Source organism: Schistocerca gregaria, chromosome X (assembly GCF_023897955.1).
Source record: "Schistocerca gregaria isolate iqSchGreg1 chromosome X, iqSchGreg1.2, whole genome shotgun sequence".
Classification (NCBI taxonomy): Eukaryota; Metazoa; Arthropoda; class Insecta; order Orthoptera; family Acrididae; genus Schistocerca; species Schistocerca gregaria.
The window spans coordinates 830,303,212-830,322,355 of NC_064931.1; the positions used below are offsets into that span (position 1 = coordinate 830,303,212).

General features: G+C 37.9%; 1 protein-coding gene across 1 annotated transcript in view; it reads left to right on the top strand.

Annotated features, from left to right (window-relative positions):
* Positions 1–19,144, top strand: part of LOC126299332 (uncharacterized) — a 793,355-nt gene that overhangs the window by 666,162 nt on the left and 108,049 nt on the right. Inside the window, exons 62-63 of the mRNA XM_049991162.1 lie at positions 2,467–2,579; positions 15,551–15,662. Coding sequence (XP_049847119.1) covers positions 2,467–2,579; positions 15,551–15,662 — 225 coding nt within the window. The remainder of the gene's footprint in view (positions 1–2,466; positions 2,580–15,550; positions 15,663–19,144) is intronic.

Consider the following 19,144-nt stretch of genomic DNA (forward strand, 5'->3'; position numbering starts at 1 on the left):
CTGTCCATAAACCACAAATTACTAGACTGCAGTTGGCTTCTGAATGCTGCTGCTGGTGTGCTCAATTCTTCCTCACACTAATATGACAACAACAATTTGCCCAACTGAATTGCTGTATTGCTTCTTGGACAAACAGTAACTATATTTATTTGGATCTCTGGTTGGTACAGTATGTGGGATCAGCTCTTTTCTATTGAAGGAACTGCTGTTGAGCAAGTTTTAGAACCTGAGATTCTGCCCATCTTTAAGCCAACTGCATGCCCCATGTTTTAGTTTAACAATGTCTGGCCACATATGATGAGAAACATTCAAGCCCTCTTTGAAGGGTTGTGAGTATTACTCCTTCCCAGACTTGCGTGTTCACCTTATACACACATCAAAAAACGTTTTGCATCACCCCAGTTCTCAGAACTCCTGAAAATAGTCGTTGACTGTGGAAATTGTATCACAGACACCGTCCCTTTAACTATCTATGGATTATGGCTTGGAGGAACCCTAACAGCCACTATGTAGAATAAGAGGTTTTTGTGCAGCCACAGTCGCTTTCAGACACCCGACCAGTCAGTCGGCAAGACTCAGTGGAGCAGCGCCTCTGAAGAAGTCCAGCGCAGTCCTGGACAAAACGTAAGGAGCAGAAAAGTTCTTGGACCACGACCTCACATCCCGGAAAGTATATCAACAGCCTTGTGGATAGTATGTCACAATGAATACAGGCTTGCATCAATGCAAGAGGAGATGCTACTAGTTATTGGAGGTACCAGCGTGTACAGAAATCTGGACCACCAGCTCTGAAGGTCTCACAGTATGGTGGTACGACATGCAATGTGTGGATTTCATGAGCAATAAAAATGGTGGAAATGATGTTTATGTTGCTCTCTGATCCAATTTTCTGAACAGGTTCCGGAACTCTTGGAGCTGAGGTGATGCAAAACCTTTTTTGGTGTGTGTATATTGCCTACCAAACACAGTTATGATTTATAAGTGTCTTGTTCATCATGGCTCTTCTCCAAGCACTGACTGTGCTTTGTGGACTCCCATAGCAACCACATGGCGGGAGATTCCCCATGAATATATCCAGCCCCCTTTTATTACAGATGATGATATTTGGAGGTGATTGCATCTTGTGGGAACTTCACACCATTCCGAGATAATAATGTCAGGAGATCTATATCTACCTACATGCTATGCAAACCACTGTGAAGTGTATGGCAGAGGGAAGTTCCTATTGTATGACATGTTATGGCTTCTCACCATTCCTGTCACATTCAATGTGTGGGAGAATGTCTGCATAAATGCTTCTGTGGATGCTGTAATTACTCTGATTTTGTTTTCATGATTTCTAAAAGAATGATATGTAGAGGACCGAAGAAAGTTTATCATTTCTTACACTTAATACAAGTTCTTGTAACTTTCTAAGTAGTCTTTCTTGGGATAATTGGCATCTATCTTTGAGTTTGTGCAAACTGAAGGCTTTCAATCTTTCTATGACACTTTTGTGTGAGTCCAACAATCCTGTGACCAGTCACAATTCACTTCATTGTATTTGGTTGATAAAACCTTGTTTACAAACAAGTAACATTTTCCCAGTATCCTGCTACTGAACGAATTTTTGCCACTTGGTTACCTACAACTGAGTGTATGTAATCACTCTATTTCATACCTTCATCCAGTTTTTTGTATGAGTTGGCTGATTGTAATAGTTACTCACTGCTAATGCAGCCGCAGTGCACTATACTTTTCCATTATATGAAGAGCACAATTTTACATTCTTGAACATTTAAAGCAGTTTTCCAGTCCTTGCACCACTTTGAAATTTTATCCATATTTGAATGGGAATTTATGCAGCTTTTTCCAGATGGAGCTCCATTATAGATAGCTACATCCTCTGCATTAAGTCAGAGATGAAAACCCATTGTCATGTAATCATAATAAATTGTGCATTGAAATTTATGTAATCTTTTGTATAAAGTTCAGTTCAGTCAAATGTCTTTTTTATAATATCCAGAAACATTATTTTATACATTTTTATGGAATTGAGTGATTGACAAATGTAATGCAGAAGATTGCATTAGAGTGATACTTTAGAAACAGACACTACTGATGAGCAAAATTTTTTGTCTTGCACTTTTAAATGTTATGTACTGTGCAGAGTTGTCCATGTGCTTATAAAAATTCAGTTTGCTTTTTTATATGCATTTTTAACATACTTTTTATGTTGATAGTATCTCTCTGGTGACAACATTCTGTTACCTTATTCACTTTGTAGCTTTTTTTATTTCTCTTTGTATCTTTATGCCACAAATAAAATTCTTCTCATTATGTGCTTACTTTTTAAACATTCTTTGATAATTTAGTACCTTGCATGCCATTTCAAATGTTAATTTATTGATTTACTTAGAAACATGAGAAAAGTAACTCAATCATAGGGAAGACCCATTTAATCTGATATACTCACAATTTTTCCAGGTGATTTGGTTTTACAATTATTTTGATTTAGGCACAAAAATACAGAAGACTGTGATTTTGATACATTCAAAACTTACTGACATGACACAAACAGCACTACAGGCAGAAAATCGGTAAGTTTATTTCCTTCAATTATACCAGCATAATGAAATGAACCTTTCATAGCATGAAAATAGTTCAGATATTTTTGTGAGGTTTTATATTTAAGATGGAACAGAAAGTAGCATAATTATGATTCTGCCCCTTTACATACTCACCCAAATATCAATGTTATTAGCATTAAACTGTAAGTTAGAAAATATGGAGTATTTAAATTAGAAACTGTTGTGGCCTAAAAATTGTAGTTTTTTTCTTGGAATATTGCTGAACATTTACAAGATACATGATGATAATATGGTGCTGTAATTCCATATGTGCTTATAGTTGTTAGCATAAGCCACAACGTTTTCATCCCACAGTACTGTAGTATGCAAAGCTTTAAAGTTGGAAGTTTTCCTTTGGGATCCTGTAGTCACTAGTTGGAAGTCTCTTGGGCATGCAGCTGAATTGATTGGTAAGTGTAGAATGAATTTTTGATGGCATAATGTACCATCATCAACAGGTTACTTCAGCTGACTGACATCCTGGACCAATAGGTGTGGTATATATATATATATATATATATATATATATATATATATATATATATATATATATATATATATATATCCACCTTCAACATTCTTTGTATTCCATTTCCAATGTGGAGAATGTGCAGAATTTTTTTATCCTCATATATCATTTTGTTCTTGGTTTCAAGGCAATGTTCAGGAATGGCTGTCAGATGTAGGTGTGCCATTAGTGTTCCATGCACCTTTCTCTAACTGTGTGAATAGTTTGTGTGGCATATGCATTCCCACACTCGCACAGTATATCATACGCTCCAGATTTCCAGAGTACCAGGTCAACTCTTACTGCCCCTAAAAGGGATTTGGCCTTTGCCAGTGGGCAGTATGGTATACATATTTGATACTTTGTCATCGTAAAATTCTACCAATTTTTCCAGATAATGGTTCCTGCATATGGAATGTAGGTTATCTTTTTTTGGGTTGTTCTTCATTGGGTGTTGGGTGTGATGTGGTCTTTTGCTTGAAGGTGTGATTGAACTTGGTGGAAAAAGGCATATGCATTCTCTAATTGATGATCCTGACATTGTCTTCCTCCCACTGCATAAGGGGAACATAACCGTCTTACTAGGTGCGGAATACAAAGCATAAATGTACAAATCCCTACAATATGGTGATGATGACAGATCCAATTAGCCGACTGCAGTACAGACACTTGAACTTCTCTTCCTTTATGGAAGAGACAGCAAAGAAACTTCAGCCATGTGTTTTTCTTGAACAGGTCTCTGAGATGGTCCAGTTCCAGTTTCAGGCTTTCTTCATCAAAGTCCACACAAACTCTGTGGACAAGAATGTTAACACTCCTTTCATTTATGATGGGTGAACACAGCTGCATGTGTTAAGGTACTGGTCTGTGTGTGTTCTCTTCTGGTAGATGATGTGTCCCAGTGTTCCATCTGATTTTCTTCATACCAAAATATCCAAGAATGGCAGCTGATCATGGGGAATTAAATTTGGTTGTGGATAGCATTCAGGTGTTGCAATCCTATGAGGCCAAAAGATGAATGTATCATCAATATATCTGTGAAAGACTTTTGGTTTTAGTGGTGCTGACTCTAGTGCCTTGTCCTCAAAGTCTTCTACGCACGTATTGGCCACCACAGGTGACAGAAGACTACCCACAGGCACACCATCAGTCTTTCGTAGTAATGTCTGTCAAAAAGATAATATGTGAATGTGAGCACAAAATTGAAAAGGTTTGTGAATGAAGGCTCAAATTTCTTTTCAATAAGTTCCAGCAGCTCATTGAGTGAAACTTTGGTGAAAAGTGAATCAATATCAAAACTGACCATGAGATCTGAGCTGACCAATCTGGGTTTTTGTAGGTGTTCCATGAACATGCTGAGTTCTTGATGTAGTGTTCACTTTTGCCAACCAACTGTCTCAAAACTAACATAAAGAGTTTCACTAGTTTTTATATTATCACTCCCATTGTACTCACTATTAGTCTCAGAGGTGTGCCCTCTTTTTGTATCTTCAGAAGCCCATAGAAGCTAGATGGTACAGCAGCACATGGCTAAAGTCTCTTTGCTGTCTCTTCTATAAAGGAAGAGAAGTTCAGGTGTCAGTACTACAGCTGGCTAGTTGGATCTGTCGTCATCACCATCTTGTAGGAATTTGTATATTTACTCATTGTATTCTGCACCTAGTAAGACGGTTATGTTCCCCTTGTGCAGTGGGAGGAATACAATGTCAGGATAATCACTTAGAGAATGCACATGCCTTTTTCCCATCTGGAGATGTTATGCACTGCTGGTGAGAGCATGGCACATTTTCCTCTGTATCTCCCACCATATCATGTGGTGGAGTGAGGCAACTTGTTTCATTCTGCTAGTGATTTCTGCTACAGGTAGTGCTGCTGTTGTTGGGGAAAAGTTTAAGCCTTTGTGAAGGATAGACAAAGCACTGCCATTGATGGTTGTAACTGTAGAATTCATGATGGTTTGTCTAGCCTTTCATTTGGCTCTTTTGATGCTATTTGATTGAAGTTCTTTGTACCTGCTCTGCTTGCGCCCAGGATGAACAGTCCACACACTCCTAGGTAATGGGGGAGAGCAAAGACATAAATTCTGGATGTAGGGCAAAGAGTTTGCATCCTATAGAGTCAAGTTGATGGCATGTGTCTCTGATCTGTTTGCTCATCAAGCTTCTTGATTTGCTGCGCTGTTCTCTCCCTAGAGCAGCAAGTAATCTGTGTTTGTAGGGTTTTCCCAGCAACTATACTACTTGAAAGGATCAAATACACATGATGCCAGGATTCAAACTCTTTGGCCTACATCTAAAATTGGCATCTTCTCTGCAGATATGGGGAACATGACCATCTTACAAACACAAAGAGAAAATGTACAAACTCCTAGACAACAAGGCTTACAAGATGATGACAACAGATCAAACCAAAATGATGCAGAGCAAGGCAATTGAACTTCTCTGAAGTACCTTTATAGAAGAGACAGTGAAGAAACCTCAGCCACATACTGCCCCACCACCTAGGTTCTATGGGCTTCCAAAGGTACACAAAGAGAGCACACCTCTGAGACCAATGGTAAGTATAACAGGAGTGCCAATGTACCTGCTTGCAAAACACATTACACCAGTTTTGAGTCCATTGGCTGGTGAATGTGATCACCAAATCAAAAACTCAGCTCAGTTCATGGAACATCTATAGAAATTCAAACTGCCCAACTCAGGATATCATGGTCAGTTACGATGTTGTGTTTTTTCACGAGAGTTTTACTCAGTGAGCCGCTGGAACTTACTGAAAATAATTCATGTACACATATTTTCTTTTTGATGGACATTACAATGAACAGAGTGATAGCATGCCTATTGGTAGTCCTCTTTCACCTGTGGTGGCCAATTTCTCCATCGAAGACTTTGAGGACAAGGCACTAGACTCAGCACCACTAAAACCAACAGTCTTTTACAGATATGTTGATGATACATTCATCATCTGGCCTCAGGAGCTAGATGAGCTTCATGTTTTCTTGCAACACCTAAATGCTATCCACAACCAAATGTAATTCCTCGCTGGCCGTGGTGGTCGTGCGGTTCTAGGCCCTCCAGCCCGGAGCTGCGCTGCTGCTACTGTCGCAGGTTCGAATCCTGCCTCGGGCATGGGTGTGTGTGATGTCCTTAGGTTAGTAAGGTTTAATTAGTTCTAAGTTCTAGGAGACTGAGTCCCATAGTGCTTAGAGCCATTTGAACCATTTTGTAATTCCCCATGGAGGGGGAGAAAAAGGTCAGCTGCCATTCTTGGATGTTCTTGTATGGAGGAACCAGCAGAGCACAGGAATATAGCATCTGTGAGAACACCATACAGACCAGTACCTTCACACCTCTAGCTGTCATCACCAATCACAAAGGGAAGAAGTGCTAAATATGCTGGCCCTCAGGGCTCATGTCATCTCGGATGGAGAAAGCCTAGAACTGGAGCTGAACCACTTCAGGAACACATTTCAAAAAACCAGCTATAGCAACGACAAAATTTGATATGTCTTCAAACAAAGACCATACCACAGTCAACACCTAATGAAGACCAACTGAAAAAGATAGCATACATTCCATATGCAGGCAATGTATTGGGAAAAATCAGTAGGGTTTTATGACCACAAAATATCAAATGTGTATACTGCCCACTGGCAAAGACCAAATTCCTTTCAGGGACAGTAAACAATGTCTGTGACTCTGCGAATCTGGAGTGTGTTACATACCATCCCACTGTAAGAGTGTGTATGTTGGACAAATCACACATGTAATTGTAGATATGTGCATGGAACACAAATGACACACCAGATTTCGGCAGCCCACAAAATCAGAAATTGCTGAACATTGCATGAAACCAATCACAAAATGAAATATGAAGATACAAGTCTCCTGCACAATACATCCCACTACTTGTACTGTGCATACAAGGAGGCTATCGAAATGTGGCTACACGAGAATGTCATCAACAAGGACATTGGTTTTCATCTTAGTCAAGCATGGGCTTCAGCACTGAAAATTCTCCAGACACAGCAGAAATGAAACACTGAGCATTGTGAAGGCAGATTGCAAACTGAGAACTGCCACTCGGTTCCCGATTGTGAGCTACCACCACCACCACCACCACCACCACCACCACCACCATGCCCTGCACATCACATGGGCCATACATGGAGTCAGAGCAGGGGAGAGACTACTGGTATGGTCCAGGATATCAGTCAGCAAGAGTAAATGGATGATGATGGCATGTTAAACCATCAAAATTAAGTTCTACAATGATCTATCATTCTGGCTGCATGCCAAAGAGACTTTCAAGCAGCATATATGCCAGGAAAACTTATGAACACATCCTGTGACCACTTACATTATTTTCACAATGGGAATGAAATGCAGAATCATGTCTTTGAAAATGTAAATGTTGTGCAGGGACCCAAATAATTTACCGTCTTTCAGGATGTTTTTGTATGCAGAGAGGTAGATTTTACAGTGTAAAGGCATGTGACTACATCTACAAAGATGAAGGTAGAATAAATTAAGACTTTGTTTCTGGGAAACTGAGTAGTGGCAAGAATGGCAATTCAGTTGTAAATAAGGAAGAAGGTAATGTAGTGTAGGATATAACATTATAAGAAACAGTGATGAGTAGCGGTGATGATAGAATTAATTGTAGGTCTCTATTCATGTGTACCTGTTTATATTAATAAAGTACAAAAATGTCTCCTTCATGTTGTGTGTGTGGGGGTTGTGGTGGAAAGGGGGGGGGGGGGGGCGGCACATGATCACCCAAGCAAGATCACTGCGCTTATTGCTATCAAAGCAGTACCTCTTTTAAGTACAATGTTTTGAAAGAAGTCAAAATAATAGAAGAGCCCCAAAAATGCTTAAGAATGCACAGTAAAGTAAGATTAGTTTATTTCATCAAAATGTTTGAGGATTGGGCAATATGGTAGAAGAGATTCTGGTCTGTTTAGAGTGCTCTGGAAAGATAGACAGCCTATGCCTATCTGAGCACAAAATAACCACAAGGTTAGAGGAGTTACATATAAAAGATTACACTCTGGTATTCTATTCATGTAGAACTAACAGGGGAAAAGGAGCAGTTTTTACATATTTTAAGACAGAATAGAATTCCAAAAACATTGTGACAAACAGATTTTGTAGTGATCAGCGCATAGAAGTGTGTGCTTGTGAATTAATAATAAAAAATAGTCCACTTTTAACTGTATATACATCTCCATTGCATAATTATAAACAGTTTATTAGGAATTTGTATCTCTTACTATGCTATCTGTCAGAAGGCAACAAGCAGTCTATAGTCTGTGGTGACTTAAGTGTAGATTTTCTAAAGGATTCTGATAGGAAAAATCCTCTGAAAACCTTATTTGGATCCTACAATTTCATTTCAGTTATTAATTTTCCAACACTATTCAATAAAGACTGTAGGACCAATTTGATAATGTTTTCTTTGGTGAAGCTCAGACCAATAAAACAACTGTTTACCCAGTAACAAATGCTCTCTCTGACCATGATGCACAGTTAGTTAGGATAAATAAGATAGAGACTTAAAGTATTGACTCTCCTACGTGGAAATCAGTTAGAACAATTAATTACTGATAAACAAATGTTTTTAAGACTAGTTTACAAAAAATCACATGCGGTAAAATTTATAAGAGCTGTTGTAAATGATGAACCACAGGTAAAAATATATTTAATAATCATTTCTTAAATATAGTAGAAAACAGGGACAAACAGTTCAAGAGAGAAAATCACAGAAATATGCTGGAACAGCAACTCTCATAAAATTCAATCATATGAATATATGACCAACTTCTCATCCTGAAATTAAGAAAATTTCTCATTCTCTAAAAAATATTCATCTGCTTTTGATATTGTTTCCAGTAGACTACTAAAGATTTGTTCCCATATAATAACCCCTGTCTTATCTGAAATACGTAATACATCACTAACTTGAGGCATTTTTCCAGAGAAACTGAAATATGCCATTGTTAAACATCTCTTTAAGAAAAGTAATAGGATAGATATCAATGACTACTAACCTGTTTAACTGCTGACATCGTTTTCCAAAAATTTTGAGAAGGTACTGTATTCTAAAACAGTATCTCAACTGAGCAACAGTAATATTCTCAGTAAATCACAGTTTGAATTTCAGAAGACATGCTCTACTAAGAATGATATTTAGTTGTTCACTCACTAGATTTTACAAGCATTAAATAACAAACTAGCACTGGTACTTACTATTGGTACAAATGAAAGTATTCTGTAATGTTGAAATGGATTCTTAACTATATAAAAATAATTATTGGCAAGAAACTCAATCAAGGCTTGTTTCAAAGAAATTTCCATTAAAGGATTTCAAATTCTTTGGAAGTTAAAATTTAATTATCTCACTCTAAGGTAGGATGCTGTCTGTACCTTTTATGTTATCCCTCACTGCATGATAATCAGAGTAATATTGTAAATATATACAGCTCTATTTAGACTGTTGTACTTTTTTGAATTTTGAGAGTTGTTAAAAAGCTTATGTATGAGTGCACCTTGCCCTTGTGTGGCAGCAGCCCACCCACATACTTCAGTTCCATATGTGAGGTATCCGTACAGTGGAACATAGCAGGTAATACTCTTGTGCTCATAATTCAGAACTTGTTACGTTGTTCTTATTGCAGAAATTGATTGTCTTAATTTGTGACAAGAGAGATCAATGTTTTGTTCCCAAGAGAGGTAACTGTCTAACATTACACCAAGGAATGCAGTTGTATCATCCAGTTTTATTTCCATACCATAATGAGAGTAACATTCTACTGCAATCCATCTGGTTGATGGTGTATTTTAGTCTTTAAGACTTTTTATTGAAATTTAAACTTGTGCAGTTATATTGGAAGTAACATTCCAAGCCAAGTAAGGCACCAGAACAATTAAAAGTCAGATAATTATTTTTGGGTTTGTCATTATAATTCAGTACATTGCTATTGTGCACTGTGTGTGCCATATCAACAATAGGATGCAAAATTGACCCTTGGGGCACACCACACTTTATTATAGTTGGACTGGTGCTGTACTTTGTAATAACATTACTGATTATGTGTGTAACAGCTTACATTCCTACATCTGTCTTGCAGGTACTATTGTAAGAGACTTATTGCTATTCCTCAGACACCATATGTTTCCATTTTATCAACTAGCACCTCATGTGATACTGAGTCAAATGCATGTGATACATCTAGTAAGAACCATGTCACCCTTTCTTTCTCATCTATTTTCATTGATAGTGTTTGCACCAGATTGCTTAAGTAAGATGCCACTGAGTTGCCTTCCCTAAAACCAGGTTGGATTTCTCATGAATATGGACATCAAAAACTTTCTTGTTTATATAAAAACTTTCATAAAGTTTTTATATAAACAAGAAAGTTTTTGATGCCCATGCAAACATTTCTTTAATAGTTTATTTAGGACTGGAATTTAACTGATTGGTAGTAGTTTTTGACTTTATCAGTACTATCTTTTGAAGAAGTGGTTTGACTATTGTAAATTTTAAATCAGACAGAAATACACCTTTCTTTAAACATTCATTGAATTGGTGAACTAGAACAGTACCGAGAGAGCATTCACATCTTTTAGAGATTAACGCAAAAATTTCATTCCATCTAATAGAGACTTCATTCTCAGTATTAACTGTATGTGTTTCATAAATATACAGAGATTTTTTTTACATTAATAGGAGCTCTATAATCACCTGAACCAGCATTCTCATGTATGTTACCTGCATTAATAAAACAGGGAATTAAAAGCATTATTGAACATGTAAAGCTCTAAAATGTTCACACTGTCACTCCTTAGTTGGATACTGCTGATGCTACACTTTGGTTTTCTGTTAAGTCTCTCATTTACAAAGTTGCATACTGATTTGCTAATGTTATTTCAGTTAGTAACTTTTTGGTTTAAAATTTTCTTATGTGTACACTCAAGGCTTGTTTATAGACTCTCTGAGAAGGTTGGCAGTTATCTCTTCCAGATGTCCATGGGAACACTGAAGGTTTTTTTATAATAATAAACTTTCTCTCCTTCAGTTGTTTCACTTTTTCTGTACAATGTACATCATCCCATTTGAACAACAGAAATAAGTACTTTAGGTTCTCTAAAGATTTTTCATTTGCATGTCTGCTTTTCCTTTTCTCATGCATACTTCATTAATTGTGTTGATTCGGTATTTCAGTGGTCTACTGAAGGTGATTATAGAGGTGGAGGTTTTTACATCAACTCTACAGTCAATTAAATCGGTGTAAACATGATTTTTCATAAGTGTCTTTAGTTACTATGGTTGGCCCATCAATTCTGTCTGACAAATTGTAACTAAATAGAATATCATTTTTCTTGTTGTGATGTCTAGTGTACGTTAACAAATCTACAGTTACGGGGAAAAAATTTCAACATCGGGAAGCAGTTGTGTCACATAATTAAAAGTTGGTAGGTATGTTTCTACATCTGAGAAATGATGTCTACTTAAATTTCTCATCATTCGCATAAGAGTGGGACTAGCAGCACCACTACAAGGATGCAAATCAGGTTGGCTTTAAATACATGCTGTACCAACTGTGAGCATTAGTTACCTTTGAGATTGGTCATGGTGGATTGATGTTAGTCAAGAATGCCCGTAAGTCAACAAAGACACTCACTGGGTTTCAATGAGGTTGTGTAATATACTGGATGTTTCTTCTGCAATATTGCTTGGCAGGGATGTAGCCACTCTGCATGATTGTTGGCAGTGGTGGTCACGAGAGTGTACAGTCACAAGAAGGCCGGGCTCCAGATGGCCCCATGGCACTATTGAGAGGGATGGCCATCATGTTCAGTGTTTGGCTCTGACACATCATATTCCATCTGCAGCAGCAATTTGAGCAGCATCTGGCACCAAAATGACACAACAAACCGATAAAAATTGGTTGCTTCAAGGACAGTTCCAAGCCAGATGCCCTGCAGTGTGCATTCCACTGACCCTGAACCACTGCCATTTTTGACTCCTGTGGTGTCAAGCGAGAGCTCATTGCAGAACAGGATGGAGGTCTGTTACGTTTTCTGATAACAGGTGGTTGCCTCAGTGTCAGTGATGGTTGTGTGTTGGTTAGAAGAAGGCCAGGTGGGCACCTGCAACCATCCTGTCTGCATGCTAGACTCACTGGACCTACACCTGAAGTTGTGGTCATTGGTGCAATTTCGTATGATAGCAGAAACACTCTGGTGCTTATCTCATGCATGCTGGCTGCAAATTTGTTTGTTAGTCTGGTGATGCAACCTGTTGTGCTGTCATTCATGAACAGGTGGTGATTCCCAAAAAAATAATGCTCACCCACATACCGATTTTGTAACCCAACATGCTCTACAGAGTGTTGACAAGTTGCCTTGGACTGCTCGATCACCAGATTTATCTCCAATCAAACACATACAGGACATTATTGGACAACAACTCCAGCATCATTCACAAACAGAATTATCCATCCCTGAATTGACCAACCAAGTGCAACAGGCATGGAACTCCATCCCAAAAACTGACATCTGGCACCTGTGAAACACAATGCATGCACCAGAATGAGATTTTCACTCTGCAGCAGTGTGTGTGCTGATATGAAACTTCTTGGCAGATTAAAAGTGTGCGCCAGGAAGTTTTACAATGCATGCACATTTGTATGCTTGCATTCAACATTCTGATGGTTGCACCTGTTATTAATATACCAACATTTCACATTTGAAATTGTGTATCTCATGCTTACAGGAACCTGTGATCTTGCAGTGTTAATCACTTAAATATGTTACCTAGACAAATGTATTCCCAAAATTTCATTACTCTATATTAATTATTTTTTGGTGTTGCTTTTTTCCATCAGTGTATCCCTAATTAAGAGAATATCTGTGTTCTTATATTTGCCACATATAATGTCAATTTTTAAAAATTTTTTGGCTATGCTTTTAGGAGTATTATACAGCCCTATAACAATTAAGGGCATTTTCTTTACCACTAGCTTTTTTGATGGAATTTCATATGTCATTTTGAAACTTCATTTGCTGATGGAATCCAGTTTTTTGAACAGTGTATGACATGCCCTAACTTTTGTGCTCTGATTGACTGAAATTATTTGACAAAGTGACAGTTAAATAATTAAATTATTGGACAAACAATTGTTCTGTAAGAAGGATCTGACATGGTTTTCGTCAATCAGTGTCTGCTATAATTGTATTTTTTTGCTTAGATACTGAATATTTTGATGTGGCACTTTGAAACATGTTTTGGTTTATTGTTTCTTCATACATTCCTCCCATCACAATTTTACTGTGATGTGTAAGTCTCAGATGCTGTAGAATTGTGGACCTTTAGTTTACTAAATTAGTTTCCCTCAAATATGGTCTTTTAGATATCCATCTATGTTTTACTTAAAAGCTGCAAATACCATGCTGAAAATTGCACAAAAACATGACTCCCAACAAGCACAGTCATCACAGAAATTAGAAAATACATACCTTTGTGAACCTCACAAAAAGGAAATGAAAAAAGGGTAAATGCATTTCTCCCTCAGTTCTGTAAGATAAAGTGCAATCATGTTTGTGGTGCATGGAGGATCAGCTAAATATCATGTTCAAGTTAACCTACTGACCTTCACGAGACTATTGTGCATACAGTGTCTAGTTTAACAATTTCTATTTTCCTATGTAGTTACTGCTACAGTCCCATTAGTGGGTGATGGGTAGTAGAAATACGAGATAGTTCCATTTGGAGAACTTAATCTTTCTGTGGTGGCCATTGAGTAGAACCGTAATTTCTTTCATGGGAAAATTGCATTAATATTTCAAGCACCAGACTATTCTACCAGACAGTTGTCCACTATCAATGCCATGATGTGTAAACTGACTTTTGAGTGTTTTCATTTTATAAAATGGTTTCCACTATTGTTTACCTGTTCTGAAAGACGCCTTATACATGTCTAATTTAATTTGTAACATATATATTTCAGTAGAAATGCATCAGTTCATAAATTAATGTCTCAACTCCCTCTGACCACATCTGTTATAATATCTGGTTACTTTTCAATTTGAAAAAATGTGGCTCAGTGGTACAGTGGTAGATTATAGACAGAAATGTCTCAGGTTATACCAGTCCAAGAATTTTTATCTACCACTTTCAGTTTTTCCACCTCTGGCAAGGTTGTTAATGTGAAAAATTCTAAGTTACACTGTGGTTTGGAATCCACGTTAAACTGTAGGCCCCCTTATAATTGGCTGTGTAAATCAGTTCAGAGGTTGGCGAAAGGCACTAGCACACCAACTCTAACAGCACCGTGCCTGGTTAAGCGCTGTGGTGTTTAAACAAGCCTTCAGGTTGGTGACAGTAAACACGATCACGAAACAACTTAGTAACTGGGCACAGAGTAATCAGCTTGTAATAAACAGTAAGAAAACCGTTGCTCTAAAATTTCACAATGTTCCTAACAAGGACATGTTTATCCCATCAGTCTCTATCAATGATGAGCCAGTTGGTAACAGTACTGAAAGCAAATTCTTAGGACTTAGGCTGCAGAGTAACATCAGATGGAATAAGCATATTGAATATCTCAATTCTGAACTGGGCAAAACATGTTATCTTCTTTGTTCATTAAAATCATGCTGTAGTGAGAAAACAGTATTGAATGCATATCATGCGTACTTCCATTCTCGTCTTAGATATGGGGTCACCTTCTGGGGAAACTCTAAAACAGCTAATAGCACTTTTAAACTACAAAAAAGGGCCATTAGAATCTTGTTTGGGTGCAAGCCTAGAGACTCTTGTAAACCCCTGTTTAAGGAATCTGGTATTCCCCCATTACCATGTGTATACATTATGGAAACCCTTTTGTTCTTTAAATTAAATGTAATAGGCAAGGACCGGAGACTACAAAAAAACTGTGATATACATGAGCACTTTACCAGACAAAACAGAAACTTACATATGACTCAAATCAGCACAGCACTGTGCCAAAAAGGTACTTTTCACATGGGAGTTAAGCTTTATAACAAACTTCCTGAAAACATAAAAGCTATCACTGATGGTCAATACATTTGGAAAATCTCTAAAGTCATATTTACAGCATCACTGCTTTTACTCCATTGAAGAATATTTAAATTTATGAAATGTGTTATATAAATACTTATTTACGTGTAAAGTGTATTATTGTAAGCTTACATATGTATGCCTTGAAATTACTTTCAGCCTGTATATTTATAACTTGACTTGTCCAATGTCTTATGCATAAGCTGCTATGTAGACAACAGGACCAATAAAATACAATCTACAATGTACTTGGAGGAAAGTTTAAAAAATGTAACTAAATGCATCACAATTTGCAAATGCAGTTTTGCAGTGATTTTAACTAATCTTCTATAATCTGCTCCTACAGATACCGAGAGGCAAAAACTAAATTTATCTTTGAGCCTGAAAATGGTGATGTGGAATTAGAACAAAAGCTTCCAATGTCTTGGCATGCCTTTAATGAAACCCCAAGGTTTGAGGTAAGTATCAGTTTACACATTCTAGGGCCTATTACAAGCCATTATTCCCACTAATTCTTACTTGGATACTAGTATCACTAATACGACTATATTTAACCTGGAATTTCATTAACATGAAATACTTTCTTTGGTTTCAAAAGGATATTGTTGTTGCTGTTGTTGTTGTGGTCTTCAGTCCTGAGACTGGTTTGATGCAGCTCTCCATGTTACTCTATCCTGTGCAAGCTTCTTCATCTCCCAGTACCTACTGCAAGCTACATCCTTCTGAATTTGCTTAATGTATTCATCTCTTGGTCTCCCTCTACGATTTTTACCCTCCAAACTGCCCTCCAGTACTAAATTGGTGATCCCTTGATGCCTCAACACATGTCCTACCAACCGATCCCTTCTTCTAGTCAAGTTGTGCCATAAACTTCTCTTCTCCCGAATCCTATTCAATATTTCCTCATTAGTTATGTGATCTACTAATCTAATCTTCAGCATTCCTCTGTAGCACCACATTTCAAAAGCTTCTATTCTCTTCTTGTCCAAACTAATTATGGTCCATGTTCCACTTCCATACTTTCAGAAATGACTTCCTGACACTTAAATCTATACTCAATGTTAACAAATTTCTCTTCTTCAGAAACACTTTCCTTCCCATTGCCAGTCTACATTTTATGTCCTCTCTACTTCGACTATCATCAGTTATTTTGCTCCCCAAATAGCAAACCTCCTTTACTACTTTAAGTGTCTCATTACCTAATCTAATTCCCTCATCATCACCTGACTTAATTCGACTACATTCCATTATCCTTGTTTTGCTTTTGTTGATATTCATCTTATACCCTCCTTTCAAGACACTATTCATTCCATTCAACTGCTCTTCCAAGTCCTTTGCTGTCTCTGACAGAATTACAATGTCATCGGCGAACGTCAAAGTTTTTATTTCTTCTCCATGGATTTTAATACCTACTCCAAATTTTCCTTTTGTTTCCTTCACTGCTTGCTCAATATACAGATTGAATAACATCGGGGAGAGACTACAACCCTGTCTCACCCCCTTCCCAACCATTGCTTCTCTTTCATGTCCCTTGACTCTTGTAACTGCAATCTGATTTCTGTACATATTCTAAATAGCCTTTCGCTCCCTGTATTTAACACCTGCCACTTTTAGAATTTAAAAGAGAGTATTCCAGTCAACATTTCTCTAAGTCTACAAATTTTAGGAACGTAGGTTTGCCTTTGCTTAATCTTTCTTATAAGGTGAGTCGTAAGGTCAGTATTGCCCGATGTGTTCCAATATTTCTATGGAATCCAAACTGATCTTCTCCGAGGTCTACTTCTACCAGTTTTTCCATTCGTCTGTAAAGAATTCGTGTTAGTATTTTGCAGCCGTGACTTATTAAACTGATAGTTTGGTAATTTTCACATTTGTCAACACCTGCTTTCTTTGGGATTGGAATTATTATATTCTTCTTGAAGTCTGAGGGTATTTTTCCTGTTTCATACATCTTGCTCACCAGATGGTAGAATTTTGTCAGGACTGGCTCTCCCAAGGCTGTCAGTAGTTCTAATGGAATGTTGTCTACTCCCGGTGCCTTGTTTTGACTCAGGTCTTTCAACGTTCTGTCAAACTCTCCACACAGTACTATATCTCCCATTTCATCTTCATCTACATCCTCTTCCATTTCCATAATATTGTCCTTAAGTGCATCACCCTTGTATAGACCCTCTATATACTCCTTCCACCTTCCTGCTTTCCCTTCTTTGTTTAGAACTGGGTTTCCATCTGAGCTTTTGATATTCATACAAGTGGCTCTCTTTTCTCCAAAGGTCTCTTTAATTTTCCTGTAGGCTGTATCTATCTTACCCCTACTGAGATAAGCCTCTACATCCTTACATTTGTCCTCTAGCCATGCCTGCTTAGCTATTTTGCACTTCCTGTCGATCTCATTTTGAGACGTTTGTATTCCTTCTTGCCTGCTTCATTTACTGCATTTTTATGTTTTCTCCTTTCATCAATTAAATTCAGTATTTCTTCTGTCACCCAAGGATTTCTACTAGCCCTCATCTTTTTACCTACTTGATCCTCTGCTGCCTTCACTACTTTATCCCTCAAAGTACCCATTCATCTTCTATTGTATTTCTTTCCCCTATTCCTGTCAATTTTCCCTTATGCTCTCCCTGAAATTCTGTACAACCTCTGGTTTAGTCAGTTTATCCAGGTCCCATCTCCTTAAATTCCCACCTTTTTGCAGTTTCTTCAATTTTAATCTACATGTCATAACCAATAGATTGTGGCCAGAATCCACATCTGCCCTTGGAAATGTCTTAGAATTTAAAACCTGGTTCCTAAATCTCTGTCTTACCATTATATAATCTATCTGAAACCTGTCAGTATATCCAGGCTTCTTCCATGTATACAACCTTCTTTTATGATTCCTGAACCAGGTGTTAGCTATTATTAAGTTGTGCTGTGTGCAAAATTCTACCAGGCGGCTTCCTCTTTCATTTCTCACCCCCAATCCATATTCACCTACTATGTTTCCTTCTCTCCCTTTTCCTACTGACAAATTCCAGTCACCCATGACTATTATATTTTCGTCTCCCTTCTGTATCTGATTAATTTCTTTGGTTTCATCATACATTTCTTCAATTTCTTCATCATCTGCAGAGCTAGTTGGCATATAAACTTGTACTACTGTAGTAGGCGTGGGCTTCGTATCTATCTTGGTAACAATAATGCGTTCACTATGCTGTTTGTAGTAGCTTACCCGCATTCCTATTTTCCTATGCATTATTAAACCTACTCCTGCATTACCCCTATTTGATTTTGTGTTTATAACCCTGTAGTCACCTGACCAGAAGTCTTGTTCCTCCTGCCACCAAACTTCACTAATTCCCACTATATCTAACTTTAACCTATCCATTTTCCCTCTTTAAACTTTCTAACCTACATGCCCGATTAAGTGATGTGACATTCCACGTTCCGATCTGTAGAACGCCAGTTTTCTTTCTCCTGATAATGACGTCCTCTTGAGTAGTCCCTGCCTGGAGATCTGAATGGGGGACTATTTTCCCTCTGGAATATTTTACCCAAGAGGACGCCATCATCATTTAACCATATAGTAAAGCTGCATGCCCTCGGGAAAAATTATGGCCGTAGTTTCCCCTTGCATTCAGCCGTTCACAGTACCAGCAGAGCAAGGCCGTTTTGGTTGGTGTTAAAAGGCCAGATCAGTCAATCATCCAGACTGTTGCCCCTGCAAATTCTGAAAAGGCTGCTGCCCCTCTTCAGGAACCACACATTTGTCTGGCCTCTCAACAGGTACCTCTCCGTTGTGGCTGCACCTACGGTACAGCTATCTGTATCGCTGAGGCACACAAGCCTCCCCACCAACGGGAAGGCCCATGGTTAATGGGGGTGGGGGGAAGGATATTATTACTATTAAAAACTGTTATTACAAATATGTATAACATTAGACCTTGGGATTCATCAC